At 37.4% G+C, this 17,609-nt stretch overlaps 1 protein-coding gene across 10 annotated transcripts in view; it reads right to left on the minus strand.

Moving 5' to 3' along the window:
• The window catches only part of LOC142410263 (carnitine O-palmitoyltransferase 1, liver isoform-like), a 65,375-nt gene that overhangs the window by 23,739 nt on the left and 24,027 nt on the right, over positions 1 to 17,609 (minus strand). For all 10 annotated transcript variants that reach the window (XR_012775890.1, XM_075502453.1, XM_075502451.1 and 7 more), the window contains 8 exons: positions 14,471 to 14,666; positions 13,114 to 13,302; positions 11,910 to 12,015; positions 9,966 to 10,082; positions 8,933 to 9,097; positions 7,500 to 7,634; positions 2,599 to 2,751; positions 1,409 to 1,513 (listed from right to left, as the gene is read on the minus strand). Coding sequence is in view for 9 of the 10 variants with exons in the window: in XM_075502453.1 (XP_075358568.1) it covers positions 1,409 to 1,513; positions 2,599 to 2,751; positions 7,500 to 7,634; positions 8,933 to 9,097; positions 9,966 to 10,082; positions 11,910 to 12,015; positions 13,114 to 13,302; positions 14,471 to 14,666 (1,166 nt within the window). In the remaining variant the exon portion in view is untranslated. The remainder of the gene's footprint in view (positions 1 to 1,408; positions 1,514 to 2,598; positions 2,752 to 7,499; positions 7,635 to 8,932; positions 9,098 to 9,965; positions 10,083 to 11,909; positions 12,016 to 13,113; positions 13,303 to 14,470; positions 14,667 to 17,609) is intronic.

Raw genomic sequence — 17,609 nt, forward strand, 5'->3', positions numbered from 1 at the left:
AGCTACTAGAAAGAAAATTAACTCTATCCCAGCTGAAACCAGGACACCACTGCTGTTAAGCTGCCTGACAGTCTTCTCCCCAGTAGTGCTACAGGGCTATATTCTACAGAACACAAAAAAAACCCCAAAACCAAAAAAAACGATACATACAGAGAAGGCCTGAGGTAGTGACTCTCTGGGCTACTTCAGCAAACCAAAACACAGTTTTTGTAAGGATACAAGAAATGATGAAGGTAAATGTAAGCAGGGTTATTTGGAAAGGCAGACAACTGAAGGAAGGAAATTAAAGGAATGAAGAAATAGTAAGAAGGGAGCAGTTAATGTAGCATTAGCAAAAACAAAAGGAAAAAAGTGTAAGAAATTCCTGCAGCCAAAAACCTATTTTGTTGCCAGACCACACCTTTTCAGGATTCTAAATACTGACTTTATAATCTGCTAGAGCAAGCCAGTTTCTCATGAATGAGCAGCATTGCAATAGCTAGGCTTCCTTGATACTGCAATTTAAACTCATTCCAACTTCAGGAACTACTGAAAGCTGTATCAGAAACATGAAGAAATTAATAAAAAACAACCAAACAAAAAAACCCCCAAACAACTTCCAGCTTGACAAACCAGCCAAAATACACTGTACTTGTTCTCCTAGTTTCTGTGTGGCAAAGAGCAGTCCTGTGATCCTTCTTATTGTTCTTTCAATAGAAATGCTTTTTGAAAACAGGTTAATCTAGTCTATAGCCCCATCATGTCTGCTTAACAGATCTTGTTAACAACATCATCATCATTAACGGCCATGTTCAAAACCCGGTAAAATACTACAGCAAGTCAGAAGCTTGTAAAATCTCTAACAGTACACTGGTTTCTTGAAAGTCTACAGAAGCTGTAGAATATGGTTTTATTCTTGACTTAGCCACTATTCACACTTAGGAGGGCAAGCAGAACAATGTGACTAGCTTAATTTGGAGAAAAGCATGAACACATTTTTTAATTAATCAGGAAATATAAAAAACAAGTCAAGTATAATTACTTTTACAAATCTCAACCTTAAAATCTAGTTTAAGTAATAAGGCATTTGCCACTGTAATAATACCATGATGTACAGAAGCTCTGGGCGTAGGTAATGTGATAAAAGCCCCCACTTTATCAGATCTCTCTGCCATGGAGCCCTGTACCACATTTGATGACTCTGTATTTCCTTAAGAATAATGCATTTTTTTAGTGGGATATGAGAAAAAGGTGATGCATATTTTTCTGAGCACATCCACATCATGGGAAACCATTAAACACATGCATTTAAAAGGTTGTGTTGCACCTTTGATGTGCAACATTAAGGTATTACAGATCTGAAATTTTTAGACTGGCATATTCAAAATAAAACTGTTTTTAAAGGGGTACTTGTATTTAGCAAACATACCGGTCCAAATCCTCCACCACAGGATAACATCTCAGGGTTCTTCTTTAGATCAATGTGTTGCTGTGGTGTCTGACTCGTTGACAGCCTCCAAGGCTCTGACAGAACCTTTATTAGATATGAAAGAGATGCAAACACATATAACACACTGTTTAAGAATATGCAAATTTCTCAAAAACTAGTCAAGACAAGTTAGAAAGCACTCAATAAAGCAATATTAAGGTTAACTCCAGTTCCCATTTCAATGGAATGAACAATTAACAAGATTAAAAGAAACAGCTAAACTTGTCCTAATATGCAAACCATTAACATATGAGGTCGTAATGTCAATTCCTCAAAGAGAATAAAAGTTCTTTCAATAGAAATACTATTTCAAAACAGATTAATCTGGTCTATAGCCTGGTAAATTCTGCATAATGGGTCTTGTTAACAAGATCATTAATGGCCATATTAAAATCCTGGTAAGATACTACATCAAGTTAGAAGCTTGTAAAATCCCTAACAATACACTTGTATCCTGGAAGTCTGTGGAAGCTGTAGAAAGTTGGTTTATTCCTGACTTAGCCACTACTCACATTTAGGAGGGCAAGCAGACAAAAGTGAGTAGCTTAATTTGGAGACAAGCTAGAACACATTTTTTCTTAATCAGAAAACATGAACAAGTGCAATATAATTACTTTCATAAAACTGAACCCTAAAATCTAGTTTAAGTACTAAATCATTTGTCACAGTAATAAACAGTGACATTAATGTTGACCATTAAAAAAAAATAAATTGCAATATACAGCTCCTTTAACTCACAGTAAAAGAAAGTAATTTTGTCACAGTTCCAAAAGAACATTCTTGAGAGAAAACACACAGCCTCTGTTGCACTTGAAAATACATAAAAACCACAAGCAACCAATATTTTTTTGGTAATACTGACTATATCTTTTTTTGCAATCCTTAACAACATGTATTATACTACAAAGCTCACGGAAAGCATTCCTATAGGTCTATTAATAAGTGTATACATAAAGCAAAATGAAACTAACTTGTAATCTACCAGCAGATGTTAAGCAGTGCTAGCTAAACTCTGGTTTTCCTAAGAAAAAAGGTAAGAGTTCTAAAAGTATGTAAGCAGATTCCACAAAACACTAAGTAAACAACGGATTATTTACTGTAATTAATAGTTATGAATAAAAGTCACTTACTTCCTTAAGGAAAGGAGAATCTACAGCAAGGTACTTGGACACGACATAAAGGCAGAACAGATGGCGGTCAATGCCAGCACCAGTCATGGCAAGACGATATAAGTGCTGATGTTTGGCAGCAGCAAGCCGGAAGAACTTAAGCTTATTTTCATTCTAACAATGAAAAAAAGATGAAGAAAAATCAGTTAAGTGAACTGGGTTCAGGATGGAGGTGCAGAAACTAAGTTACAGCAATGGCTCTCAAGCCTAAAGCACTTAAGGGTCAAGTAGAAGACAATGCATGCAACTAACACCAAATACTAGTATCCTCTGGGTTTTCAACCTCATGTATTCAATTTCAGGTATTAGCAAGTGTCAACTATTACCTGCTGTAAACAGTGCATAATGAAAACAAATTTGTATTTGAAGTGTAATCTAACCCCAGAATCAAACATGATTACTAACTCAAGTTTACTATATTATTGTATATTTAGTTTCTAGAGATACTGGTCTTAAAAAGTTACAGAAGAGCAAATCTCAACACAATTTAAGAAAAGCTAGAACTGCAACAGCCATTTTAGAAGGCAAACTGACAACACTGAAGGTATTGGGGTCTATGAATGCTGGTCATTTTTTAAAAGCCTTCTCTTAAAAGCTCAGGAGCAGGCAATTCCAAAGTGTTGGGAGTTAAGCAAGTGGGGCAGAAGGCCTGCTTGGCTGAGCAGGGATCTTCTAGAACTTAGGCAGAAAAGGAAAGCATACGGACATCGGAAGCAAGGACAGCTGACACGGGAGGACTACAGAGATGCTGTTTGCCACTGCAGGGAGAAAATTCACACAGCGAAAGCTTGATTAGTGTTCAAGCTGGCCAGTACTGTGAAGGACAACAAAAAGAGCTCCTCACAAATAGGGATGTAGACAAAGCAGAGATGTTTAATGCCTTCTTCGCTTCTGTCTTTAACACTGATGAATGGCCTGGGACCTGTGGAGCCCTGTGTTGGAAGACTGTGACTGGGAGGATGATAAACTCCCAGCCAACTCTGACCTTGTTCAAGACTCGGTGCTTCAGCTGGAAGCACGTAAGTCTATGGGGCCTGGTGGGATTCATCCCAGGGTACTAAAGGAGCTGGACGATGTTATCACAGGACCTCTCTCCATTATTTTTCAATGGTCTTGGGAATCTAGAGAGGTCCCAGTCGACTGGAACCTGGCAAATATTGTCCCAATTTTCAAGAAGGGTAAGAAGGAAGGCCCTGGTAATTACAGGCCTGTCAGTCTCACTTCAGTGCCAGGTAAAATCATGGAGAAGGTTATTCTGGGAGTTATTAAAAAACAATTGAGAGACAATGCAGTCATTGGTTACAGCCAACACAGGGAAAGTCACATTTAAACTAACTTAATTTCCTTTTATGACAAAGTAGTTGGCCAAGGGAAGCCAGCAGATGTGGGATTTTTTTTATTTTAGCAAAGATTTTGATAACTGTCTCTCACAGCATCCTTCGGGACAAAATGTCCAGCATACAGCTAGACAAGTCCATAATACGTTGGGTGAACAATTGCCTGCTGGGTCAAGACAAAGCATTATAATAAAGGGTGTTACATCACGCTGGCAGCCAGTCACCAGTGGGGCTCCTCAGGGCTCAATTTTAGGGCCAGTGCTCTTTAACATTTTTATAAAGGATCTGGATGCAGGAGTCAAATGTACATTAAGTAAATTTGCTGGTGATACTAAACTAGGAGGAGCTGTGGACTCCCTCAAGGGTAGAGAGGCCTCACAGAGTGATCTGGATAGACTAGAGAGCTAGGCAACCACCAACCGTATGAAATTTAACAAGAGCAATTCTGGATTCTGCACCTGGAACGGGGTAATCCTGGTTATACGTACAAACTGGGGGACAGGAGACTGGAGAGCAGCCCCACAGAAAGAGATCTGGGGGTTTGGGTCAATGGCAAGTTGAATACGAGTCAACAGGGTGCCCTGGCAGCCAAAAGGGCCAACCGTGTCCTGGGGTGCATCAAGCACAGCATAGCTAGCCAGTCAAGGGAGCTGATTGTCCCACTCTACAGTGGGCTGGTGTGGCCCCCACTTTGAGTACTGTGTGCAGTTTTGGACACCTCAATATAAGAGGGACATCAAACTATTACAGAGGAGGGCGACCAAGATGGTGACAGGTCTCGAGGGCAAGACTTATGAGGAGCGGCTGAGGTCACTTGGTTTGTTAAGCTTAGAGAAGAGAAGGCTGAGGGGTGACCTCATCGCAGTCTACAACTTCCTCAAGAGGGGCAGCAGAGGGGGAGGTGCTGATCTCCTCTCTCTGGTGACCAGCGATAGGGCATGAGGAAGTGAAATGAAGCTGCATTATGGGAGGTTCAGACTGGACATTAGGAAAAGGTTCTTCACTGAGAGGATGGTCGGTCACTGGAACAGGCTCCCAGGGAAGTGGTCAGAGCACCAAGTCTGTCAGAGTTCAAGGAGCATCTCAACGACGCCCTTAGTCATATGGTTTAGTTTTAGGTAGTCCTGCGAGGAGCAGGGACTTGGACTCAATGGTCCTTTATGGCCCCCTTCCAACTTGAGATATTCTATGATTCTATGAACACTGTATGAATGTTGCAAGGGCTGAAAGATTAGATAGCCATTCTGTTAAGATTTTATAATGTGGAATGCAACACACCGAGTATATGGCAACCTGTCACTTCTTATCTCCAGCATCACTGCATTTTACACCACTTATTTGGGACACAGTGAGTAGCCTATTTGCCTCCAGCATGAGACACTAATAAATCACTTGTAGTCATGCTAAGCATGCCTACCATTGGCACTCAGGAGTGGACAGTCAATGGAGGATACAAGTGCTCAGGAAAAATTCTAAGGAAATACCCAGAGAAAAAGTAGAAGCAAGCAGTAAAGGCAGAAAACTATTTTTAAAATAATATATAAATGCATATAATATAATCTTCATAACACATAAAACCTAAAAATTGCATTGTGAAGGCAGGGCTCGTCTGCTCAGTGGCTGATCATTCCAGATGAAGGGCAGTAATGAATGTCTGAAAACACATCATGTTTGTAGTAACCATTAAAGAAAAAAAAAAAAAGAGCAGAATGAAGTCTGCTATATATATGATCTTGCCATGTATGGGGCTACCTTATTGCTTTAACAAAAATGCAGATGTTAACTGCAGAGATGTAATAGCAGTTAATCCTGACATTAGGACTATGTTAAAATTACTTTCTATACACAGGGTACTTGTACAGTAGCCGTGCCATACAGTTATGACATGTTGACATGGCTGCATTGCCAGACTGTCACTGATCTTATCACAGCTCCCAGCACAGCATATTGAGAAATCATGGGGGATTTTACCTACACAGAACTTCCAGAAAGAGTAGGGAGAAAAAAGTTTCTCTCTTTCTCCATGCATCTGTTTGCAGGAGGTTTGGACTAGATGACCTGTAAAAGTCCCTTCCAATCCAAAGTATTCTATGATTCTATGTTTTCTTGCAGTAACATTTATTCATAGAATCATAGGGCTAGAAAGAACCTCAACTGTTCATCTGCTTAGACTTCTCTACCCTAAGATCTGATCAACTAAAACTCTTTCCTGAAGGACCATTATGTAACTTACGTTTAAAAGATTTTCAAAGTGAATAAACAACCTCCCCAAGTAACCTATTTCAGGTTTCTCACTATTTCCCTCTTTACTCATTATCCTTACTAGCATAAAATACTTCCCTAATGTGTTTCTTTCTGAAATTTAAGTCCATTACTTCTTGGGACAGAGAACAGATTGTTCCCATCTCCTCTGCATCAGCCTTTTTACCCTCTTGAGTACAACCTGGCTCCTTACCTCTTCACAGTGTTCTCTCTTCTTTAGACTAGGCAAGAATAATTAAGTTCAAAATCTCCTCACAGATCATCTTCAGAGGTTTCTAACTATCTTTCTTGCTCTCCTTTAGACTCTCTCCAATCCATCCATACCTCAAGTGGGGTGTCCAAAACTGGTCACACCACTCCAGCTAATGCTGTACTAGGAAAAAAGTGCAGAGACAAAAGACTACTAAAAATAAAGGGCAAGGCTAACTAAAGTGAGGACTCCATTTTTCCCAATGCCATAGCACTGAATGTGCTATGCAAGTGTTCAGTTACCGATTATTATAGATCTTTTCATTAGATCTTCTATCCAAGCAGCTGTTACTCAGGCCTGGATGCAATACCTTGAGTACATTCCTATTTAACAAAATCCTTTTTTTCAGGTCAAATTTTTGACTCTGAAAAAACAGAAATCCCCTTCAGCTTAGCAAAACCTGCAAGGGTAATTATTTATTTCATCAACTCTATCTGTGAAAACTGTGCCTAGCAGTGGATTAAAGGACAGACAGCCCTCAAGATGACCATCCTCCACCCTTCCATTTTGACAGCAAACATTTTAACCAGTATTGTCCAAGTTTTCCAAACCAAGAAGTTTTCCCCTAGACCATGCTTCCTTTGTTTGCTAATCAGAGCATCACAAGAAAGATTAAAAAGCCCACTGAAATCAACATATAAGAGCAACTACTTATTTCCTGTGAATAATACTTGCTTCCCTATCAGAAAGGAAAGCCTAACTGGTATGAGATTACCTGTTTTACAAATCTATGTTTGAGTTTTACAAGTCACAAAAATTTCACAAGTCATCTCAGTTTTCTGGAGTTCAGGAACTGTAAGAAATGGCACATTTGGCTAAGTTACTGCCATTTTCTTTCAGTATAGCCTTGAATTTCTTCCATATTGACAGAAAATGTGGACAATTACCTTATGCTGCACTTCCTTCCTAAAAAACAAAAGGCTTAACCCTAAGTGTTTAAAAACTATTTGGGAACTTATACGGATATCTAGTGATAATATGGATTGTATAAGGCAACAACACCATGAACTTACACTTTCAGTTGGGTCTTCCATGGTTCGAACAAAATTACATGATTCAACAGTACACGAACGAACAGTTTCAGTCCTGCCTTCTCTGAACAAGCGTGTCATAGAGGCTTCATATGTTAAAGAAAATTTTCCCATGTCCTTGAAAAGGGAGAAACAAGAACTTAAAGGTTTAGCCAGACTTAGCCACTCTTTCTTAATCAACAGTTCAAGGAAAGCACATAGGATATGAATCACTCCACAAATTAAACTCAACATTAAGTTTTTAGCAGCCCACCATTAGCAGTCTTGCCTAAAGACAATAAAGGCAAAAATAAGATTAGTAGCAGGATTTGATAAACGCTAATAGAACAACCAAACTAGCAAGGACTACCCTCTGTGTTTTATATTCAGCCTTCTTCAGTTTATAACAGAAGCTAATTTAAAGGCTATCAAAACCCTATTTGAAAGTTCAGTGGCTTCCTAATTAACACAGCTGTGGTAAGTAATAGAGAAAACCGTAACATCCTTAAAAGTATTTTCAGTTAAAAGTTTAATAGCATGGAGATGCATGCCAGTGCAGGTATTTTCAAGAATGTCAGAACTGAAAACAGTCTACAAAATCCAGGAAGTGTGGCTTCCATATGTCGTGTAGATGTGCACAGGAAACAGTTGTGCACAACTTATAATCTACAGATTAAAAGTTGCCAAATGATAGACGTTTATCTAACACATGTTAGCAACTCTATCCGTCTAAAATATACATGAGAACAGATCGTGAAAGTCTGTTCAGTTTTACATTAAGAGGATGGGTGTTCAAAATAAAAGAGGTGGGTGGGTAATCAAACTATTTGCCATGTAGCTACCCTAACCAATAGTAAGAAAGATAGCAGCCAGGAAATCTGGATGCTTTGAAAAACCATTTGGAATTTAAAAAAAAAAAAAAAAAAAAAAAAGTAGAACAGTATCTCAACAGTGACAACTAGAAAGCAAGATGAAAAACATGCATGTTGCTACACTGGTATTTTCTGAAAGCACGTTATAGAAAAGGTGAACTAACAGAAAGCACAGGCAGGCATTTCTGTTAATCCTGTTAGGGAGTTTCCATGACTACTGAATTATGGGTGACTCCAAACTGAAAGACGATTATAACCTTGTTTCGATTATAACCACAGCTACTAGAAGTTTCATATCTATTGCTTTTAAGTCCAAAATGCCTAGGGATAGACCAACTAAGCAGAAGTGAAAGATTTGCATGAGTGTCAATATGCCAGCCTTTGGACAATTAATTTCCAGCTAGTAATCTGTTTAGGGTTTGTACCAATTTCCACTGAATGTCTTTAATAACCTTGCACAAGCAGTGCAAGATTAAACTACTTTACACAGTCACATGTTTTAATCAACATGCTATACCCAATTTAAGGAGATTCTATAAACCAGAAACAGTCTGTTTTTCTTACCCGGTAGTGAGCAAGCTGCAGGGCAAGTTGCACGAAGGCATCAGGGCTGGTTTTTCCTTTCTTTATTAGTCCCTTCCCAAAAGCATCAAAGAAAAATGAATGGAAGTCCACATCACCTGCCAGAGCTATGGCAGTGCTCAGAGACCTCTCAATCACTTCTTCACACTAAAATAAACAAACAAATAAATATCTATATGCACATATGTGAATATGCACGCATTTGATGGCATTTGAGAGAACTGTTGAAAAAGTGCAAGTATTTTTAATTGATAAATAAGAAATGCTGCCAGAAACATCATTATCCAAATAATCTCCCTTTGGAGAAAGAGGAGAAGCTATCTTTTCCAGAAAGTTAAAATTCAAAAAGGTAATTAAAAAAATAAGTTTTTAAGCCAATACACATCTGGAGTCCAAAAATTACATTTTAAAAAAAACCACCAGCATTAAGACTGTTCAGATCACTAGAACATAAAAGAATGACCCACAGAGATAGAATGGCAATAGTTGTGTGGTTTCCAATCTGCCATACATGCTTAATAAAACATACCACCAACAACATATCACCTTTTTATTCAAAATTAAAATCCAAATGGCTGATGGCAGTTTGTCTTGAACTCAGGTTAAAAAAAAAAAAAAACCTTATTAGACACATATACAGAATTTTGAACGCAAAAAAGTCAGCTAATCTCAAGGAACTATTACACAAGAGCATTTGTTGTGACAATAGTAATGAAGCCTCAGCAACTTAAACTTCATTTTAATACAGTTATATTTAAAATAGGTGGCCACTTATTTTTGACATGTTGCCAACCAAGAAAGTTTCTAGTAAAAAGTTGGCATTTCCTGGCCCGAATTTTTAAAGACTGATGTTGAAAACCTCTGATATCTTTTTAAGTAAACTGAGTAATGTCCACACATGAAATACACATCTTACAGGACTCAAAGGAATTTAAAGCTGATATAGGGTTATCAATAATGACTGCTCAGGAAAAGAGGAGCTTCTTCCTCAAACCACTAGCTGTTCTGTACTTACTTCTTCTGGAATTTCCCACTGTAGTTTGGTAGGAATAGGAATATTTTGATTGGTATCTCCTTTGCAATGCCCATCTTCTGAATAGCCCAGTTCAAGATATTCAGTTGCCATTACATTCTGCAAAGAACGATACTTCTTCAGAATTGCAACACATTGCATATTGCTGTGAAATTAGTATTTCATTGTGAAATCAATATAACCCATTTCCAGTACATAGTGAAATACAATATACAATCCATTTCCAAATACTGAAAACAGCTGCAAGTGAAGCCCTCTTTTTCACCTCTTGTTTTAAGGCATTTTTACTTGTGTTCTGAGTGGGAAGAATACCAGATATGCACAAACACCTATTCAATTACACTGGTGCATTTTGTTAGATGCTACTGAATTAATCAAAAGGTTTCAATTAAAATCCCACCTCAAACTTACTAGTAGTAAAAAAAAGTCAGAGTCTTAGATTTCACAACCTTTGTTCAATTTCGATTCTAGAGAATTTCTGCAAGTTTGTTATCTGTCAAAACTTGTTCATCAAGCAACAGTTTATTTCAGAGTAAGTGCATATCCCTGCAAGAATTTAATAATTTTTAAGATTTGCATCCCACTCAAAATTGCAGTTTATTTTGTATGTGTACTAGAGCTCTTGGGTGGGGAAGTAGACTGTTTCCAAGATGAACAATACAACTTGAACAACAGACAAAAAAGGCTCTGTCTTACAAGATTTCAGATAACATCCTCAATGTAAAAAAAAAAAAAAAAAATTTAAAACAAAAAAAAATACAGAATTGTCAAAATATTTGAATCTGCTCAATATGGAAAGAAAAAGCTTGACAAAAACATATTGCATGTTCTACATATATATTTCTAATCTCTTCTTTTAATTTAATTTTCTCACTTAGTGGTCAGAACATGCCAACTATGAAATAAAGCTTAATCCATTCTATTCTAAAAATAGATAGTCTATAAAGAGCTAACAACAGATAACTTTTGATGAAATGAAATCCTCCTTAGCTTATTTTAGTCATCTTAATTCTTAGCAGAAAATGAATCAACTAATAGTAAGTACAGAGCTATGAACTAAAGCATATAACATCCTTCATTAAAAGGAAACAAAGTAACACTTTCCTGTTGAGCTAGTCTAAACTGCATTGTCAAGTCAATCTCAAATCAGTTTGGCCTTGGAAATGCTCATATAATAAAATTAGGAAGTTACTTGGGGCACCAGTCAGACCTGAGATCCATTTGCACAAATACATAATGAAATCAGAATTAGCTGATGTTTATGAAATAGTTTTGAGTGATTGAATCATGTAACTGTTTATGGGTTTAAGCTTCAAAAAGAAAAAGAAAAAAATCAAATAGGATTTCAAGCAATAAACTAAGCTGATTATGAACAAACCTGACAAAAAGTGCATTTATTCCATTCATTGCAAATAAATACAAGTTATAATTTAAACAACATATCAATCTGCAGCTCATCAAACAATGGCTTAGATGAAAAGTTAAACTCTGTACCACTTCTTTAAATTTTGAAAGTCAGTGTGGGATTTTTATAGCATAAGAAAGCTTAAGTGCTTCAGGAGCATGTATATACGCAAAATAAGTGCCATACCAAAGACGCAACAATGTAGAATTAGAATATTAAATCTAGATTTAGAATATTATAAACAAGTTAGATGGGGAGCTGTATCACTTTTCTATGAAGACATCTATGCTCATTAAAATGCAATAAAGACCTTTAATTTAAAGGACAGCAACCTTTCCTTTTAAGCAAGAGTTTGATTTTTTATTTTTTTTTTTAATTCTACAGTTGCTGCAGACACAGGCCCATAATCACTCATCAGCAACATGAATGCAAGGGATTGAAAGTAACTGCTAATCTTCAGGACTGTTGCACGGACCATATCACATTATCTTCTGCATTAACTTTTTGTACTGAACGCTTACCTCCCACAGGTGTCCAACAATAGGAGCATCTGCCCAAGAGTGTTCTGCATTCAGACCCATTCTGCCATTTTTGAATACTATAAGAGTGAATGTTTTATCAAACCACCTACAAAAGAAATTAAGATTTCCTTATGGTTTTGCACATTTCAAAAGCATTTTTAGACTGTAACTTCATCTCTCTCAAAAATCCACATTCAAATGCACTAGGTTTTGGCTTTTTTTTTTTTTAACATAATAGTTTATTTAAATAAATAGACATAAATTTGAACAACAAGGCCAAGTGCAAGGTCCTGCACCTAGGTCAGGGCAATCCCCAGTATCAATAGACTGGGGGATGAATGGATTAAGCAGCCCTGCAGAGAAGGACTTGGGGTACTGTTGGATGAAAAATTTGACACAAGCTGGCAATGTGTGCTTGCAGCCCAGAAAGCCAACCATGTCCTGGGCTGCATAAGAAGCAGTGTGGCCAGCAGGTCGAGGGGAGGTGGTTCTCACCCTCTACTCTGCTGTTATGAGACCCCACCTGGAGTACTGCATACAGCTCTGGGGTTCCCAGTACAAGACATGGATCTGTTCGAGCGGGTCCAAGCGAGGGTCATGAAAATGGTCAGAGGGCTGGAACACCCCATGAAGAAAAGCTGAGAGTTGGGCTTGTTCAGTCTGGAGAAGAGAAGGCTCTGGGACACCTTCTTGCAGCCTTTGAATATATAAAGAGGGCTTATAAGAAAGACTTTTTACCAGGGCCTGTAGGGGCAGGACAAGGGGCAACGGTTATAAACTGAAAGACAGTTGATTTAGAGTCGTCATAAGGGAGTTTTTGGGTTTTTGTGGGGTTGGTTTTTTTGGTTTTTTTTGTTTTGTTTTTTGGGTTTTTTTTTTTTTTTTTTTTTTTTTTTTTTTTTTTTACAATGAGGGTGGTGAGACACTCGAACAGATTGCGCAGAGAAGTTGTGGATGCCCCATCATCGGAAGCGTTCAAAGTCAGGCTGGACAGAGCTTTGAGCAATCTGATGTAGTGAAAGATGTCCCTGCCCATGGCAATGGGGGTGGACGAGATGACCTTTGAAGTTCCCTTCCAACCCAAACCATTCTGTGATTCTATGAAATTTATCAGCTTATAAATCACTAATTCATATGTATTAGCCACATGAATTAGTGAAATTCTAAAAGAGAGAAGGCGTTTTCCACAGAGTCAATACTGTACCTGTCAAAACATCTGCCATGTATTAAGGATTTTGCATATGCATCCAGTGACCTCACTGGATCTTCTTTCCTGTACCCTTGCTCGATGTCATCCAATGTCACAAAAAATGCTGCTTTTTCAACAGCATCTAAGGACTGTTTGTTCTTTCCACGGCTAAAATAAGCCTGTCGAGCTTTAGCCCATGGTACTCTGGAAAAAGAATTTGGTTTATAGCCAGATTACGTGAATTTGTCAATGTTTTATCACCCTTAAGATCACTATGAGACATTCCTCCTACTTTTATCAAATTTGGAGCAACTACTTTCATTGCATTTAAACTATATCAGCAGTGAAAAGTTCTGAAAATACACATACAATGTAATCCTAGGAACCAATTCAACATATCATCACACATGCGAAGCTTAATCCTCAGAAATTCAACATCTCTGCGGCATGCAATACATACAAATGTAGATGAACTATGCTATAACTGAACAAAAGAAAATATCTATTATATGGAAGAAGAACATAGTAATAATAATGAAAACAATGAACAGATATTAGTATTCATTGTTGTAACACCTAAATGTAAGGGTCTGGACAATTGTCAATAAAAAGTTCTGTGGTAAATGCCTGAAACAGATCTGAAGTTAAAGAAGTCCTGAACAATGTAATTTCTGTATGGTTGCACCACGTTTATTTATAAATTTATGTGGTTTTCCCAATGAAAAAATATTTCAGTTTGTTTTAAAGCAGAAAGTGAGAAAAAGGGAGGACTCCTAGTAAGAAAGTATATTAAAATCCACAGTTCTTTGTCTCCCTTGTCCAGAAACAACTGGATAGATTGAACTAAGTTTGTCACAATTTAATTGAATTCAGTGATCTTGCACCTAGAACACACTGAGTACATACTGCTTTATTCTGTAGGTGCAAGTCATGAATATAGAGTAACAGTTACTGAATTCACATTCTCAATCTTAATTTTCAATCTTTAATTTCTCAATCTTTAATTTTTAAAGATATTCTTTAAAATGCCAGTGACCACCATAGTAGATATAAAACTCAAGTAGTTCAATATGTGTAATACTGTAAAGCTTCCAATTACCACTCTTATGATAACCACAATTAAACCAAACTTCTCCAGCTAAGTATAGGTAATCTGTATATAGGGTTGCCACTGCAAAATTACTTTTAACTCCATGTAGTCACAAATGACTGAAGAGCTGTTACATGTTAGCAATATACAAAATCAGGGATCAAAGTATAATCAACTGACTGCAGACTATTTTAAAATTCCAAAGCCAATATTTAATTAGTATGTTATGCAACTATTTCTAAATATTAAAATTAATTTAAAAAATAATAACAACCACCATACCTATCTCCTGCAGTAAGAGCTGCTAGTTTCTCTTCACCAGCCTGAGGCTCTGAATTATCATCAAGAATTCTTTGCATCTGCTGTTCAATTTCTCGGGGTTTCAACAGTCTACCATCATGGTACAGCCACACTTTGAAGTAACGGCCCTTATGATACACAACAATGTGTTTGCTGTCTTTCACATGCTGGAGAGTATCTAGAATTGAAATCACTTATGTGAAAACAAAGTTGAAGTCTCAAAACACTAATGCACTAAATAACATCAAATGCCTACTGCATGCACTACCAGTTAGCCACGGCTTATTTATTTTAACAAAGTAATAAATAGTGTGGAATAAACTGCTCCCCCATGTTATTTCAGCACAAAGACTCCTGCATGAAACAGTCACATACCCAGATCTGATAATCATTTGCACATATAGCACCACCAGTTTCCACACTGGAGGCCAATATTAAGCAACTAAATCTGTATTTCTGTATCTGAAAAGTAAGCACTAGTAGTATAGTCTGATGAAGCAGCCAGCAAATGAACACACTAGATGAGTCTGAGGAAAGGTACTTTTAAATCACCTGCATTCATGTGCTAGACAACTCATGGTACAATCTGCAGGGCGTCTTAAGAGAGCCCAAATTTAGTACCCTAAGCTTTTGTTCATGTTTATCCTGGCAGATGCAAAGTGAATACTCCATCCATGGCCAAAAAGTGTAGTGTTATAGAAGTCAGTGAAGCAGAAACCTAGGCCACAAATTTTTCCTCACTTTTTTATATGGCTTAACTGGGATAAGCCTGAACTTAGTCATGAAGGCATTGTATCAAACCACAGATGAAGGTTTCTACAGCAGCCAGGAAAAGCCCTCAATTAATGAAAACTGTTAATCGAATGCCTTAACGACCCCAAATAACTGTTATATTCCTATGAATCTGAAAAGACCCATTACTGAGATGGTGAAGAAAGATATCAAAAATGAGGGCAGAGCCTTAAAGTCATGATTCTGAGAGATCTGAGAAACATTGTACCAGGAAAGAGTTCTACACTTTGGGTGCTCTCAGCTACCCATAAAGTTTTGGTAGGTATGCTCCATCTACTGATCAGAAACAGTTTTATGCTAATCATGCCTTTGGCTATCCAGTTTGCATTTCTGCCAAAGATAGGATGCCTGTGATGAAAGTGCTAGGATTGGCAGAAGCATCACTCCAACTGTCAAGTACATTAATATAATGGGTTGTGAACTGAGGAGAAACCTCACAGAGGGAGAAAAGAAGCAGCAAAGCAATCAGCAGTGAGGTAACTTTTTCTATAATCCCAACCTGAGTCAGGACACCCCAAGTATTTGTCTCATGAACATGATGTGTCTGTACAAAAAAGACAACCTCTTGAGTGTAAAAAGCAAAAGTGAGATCATTAGTCATCTACATCAACAATTGACTTTACAACAGTTGTTGAGCCCTGGTAGTTACATTTCAGACACCTTACTTATGGGCCTAAACACAGATTTATGCACCTGGAGTACAGATTTGTTGTAATACAAAAAAATCCTTTCCTTTTTCTTGCCAGTCCAAGAAGTCATTTATGTACATCTGAAGATGCATGTAACATGCTGCATGGGTTTTCTATTAAAAAAAAAAAAAGGAATGGAAAGACATAAAGGCTCTTCCCTGCTTAAAAGAAGTGGTTCACTCCACAGCGTGTTTTGTTAAAAGGCACGAAGATTACAAAACTGCTCAAGTGACAGGATACAATGCTCATTAAGATTTTACCACCAATTAACATGAATAAATGCCACAGAATTTTTCTTTTTTTTTTTTTTTTTTTTAAATATGCTGCTCCTTTAGCAACTGTAACATACATAAAATACTTAAAATGTAATTGAAATCAGGGGGCAAGAAATCGAGCTACTCATAAAAATCTGGGAAAAATGTCTTTGTAACTCACTTATCCACATACAGAATGACAAAAGTTGTTTTTCCTTTAGAAAAATAGAAACAATGAAACACTGAAAAAGTAAAATAGGAAATGTGAAGTGCTTAGGAGGAAAATAAGGTCATTTTATGATGCTGACTATACTTTAGTTTGAAAGACTTTAAGATGGAGAAACTGAGGAGAACCATTAAGATATACAGGATGTATTTTAATCAGGTGTTAACAGTTAGAATGGGCCACTTCTGCGCTTTTGTGCAAAACTCATTTCAGACTAAGAGAACACCAAATCCAAAGGTAAATGGAAACAGCTAAATGCTAAATTTTTATTTTATTGAGGACAGGGAAGGGGCAAGGGTAGCACTTTCAGTACTTGAAGTATTCTAAATAACAATAGCTCATACACTACAGTTATCTAATAGAGATTTTAAAACTTGCTAGTCTACTTAAGCTACTAGTTCATGATCAGGGAGTAATCACACCAGGGATATGTTTTTCTCCATTTTGCTGATAAAAGAAGCTGAGGCATAGCTGGGAAACAGTTCCTCAGTAATCTACCAAAGGTCAGCAGCAGAACTGAGAGTAAAATCTTTATCTGACACGTGCACTTACTGCTTTATCCACTAGCCAATGCCACTTCCCCCTCTTATCCAACTTCATACAGTACAGCAAATGTCAGACCTCCAGCAGGGAAGAGTGGGCACATCCCTGTGTCTGTTTAGAAACTCTTTATGTTTTTCATTCTGTACCTGAGTGGGACTAGCATGCTCAAAGGCAGCTTGAAACGTAAGAGTGAGTTACAGATCTCAAAGAAAGCTGAATATAGGATATAATTTTTTAAGTGACAGCCCATACGTACATTCCCAATGGAGGTGACTAAACAATAACCCCTTGCATTCTAAATTCCTAGTGATTGTCCTCTGCACTAATCATGACTGTCAGGATAACTCTGCCAAATGCTGTATTTCATTCTGATGCTGCCACAATGATGCAGTGTTGGATAAGCGTGAACTCAGTTCTGAGAGGCTCTTCAGCAGATCACAGAAACCTAGATATAACTTAAGCTTTTGTAGAAAGCACAACAACAACAACAACAGAAGTCTCCACTCAAATCTGCTGTGAAATTATTAGTTTGCTTCTCAAAGAACAAGAAGATGGATAGCAATGTTTTCTTCCACCTGTTGACTACAAACGTTAGTATTTCTAGATGCAATCTGCCT

Source organism: Mycteria americana, chromosome 5 (genome assembly GCF_035582795.1).
Source record: "Mycteria americana isolate JAX WOST 10 ecotype Jacksonville Zoo and Gardens chromosome 5, USCA_MyAme_1.0, whole genome shotgun sequence".
NCBI lineage: Eukaryota > Metazoa > Chordata > Aves > Ciconiiformes > Ciconiidae > Mycteria > Mycteria americana.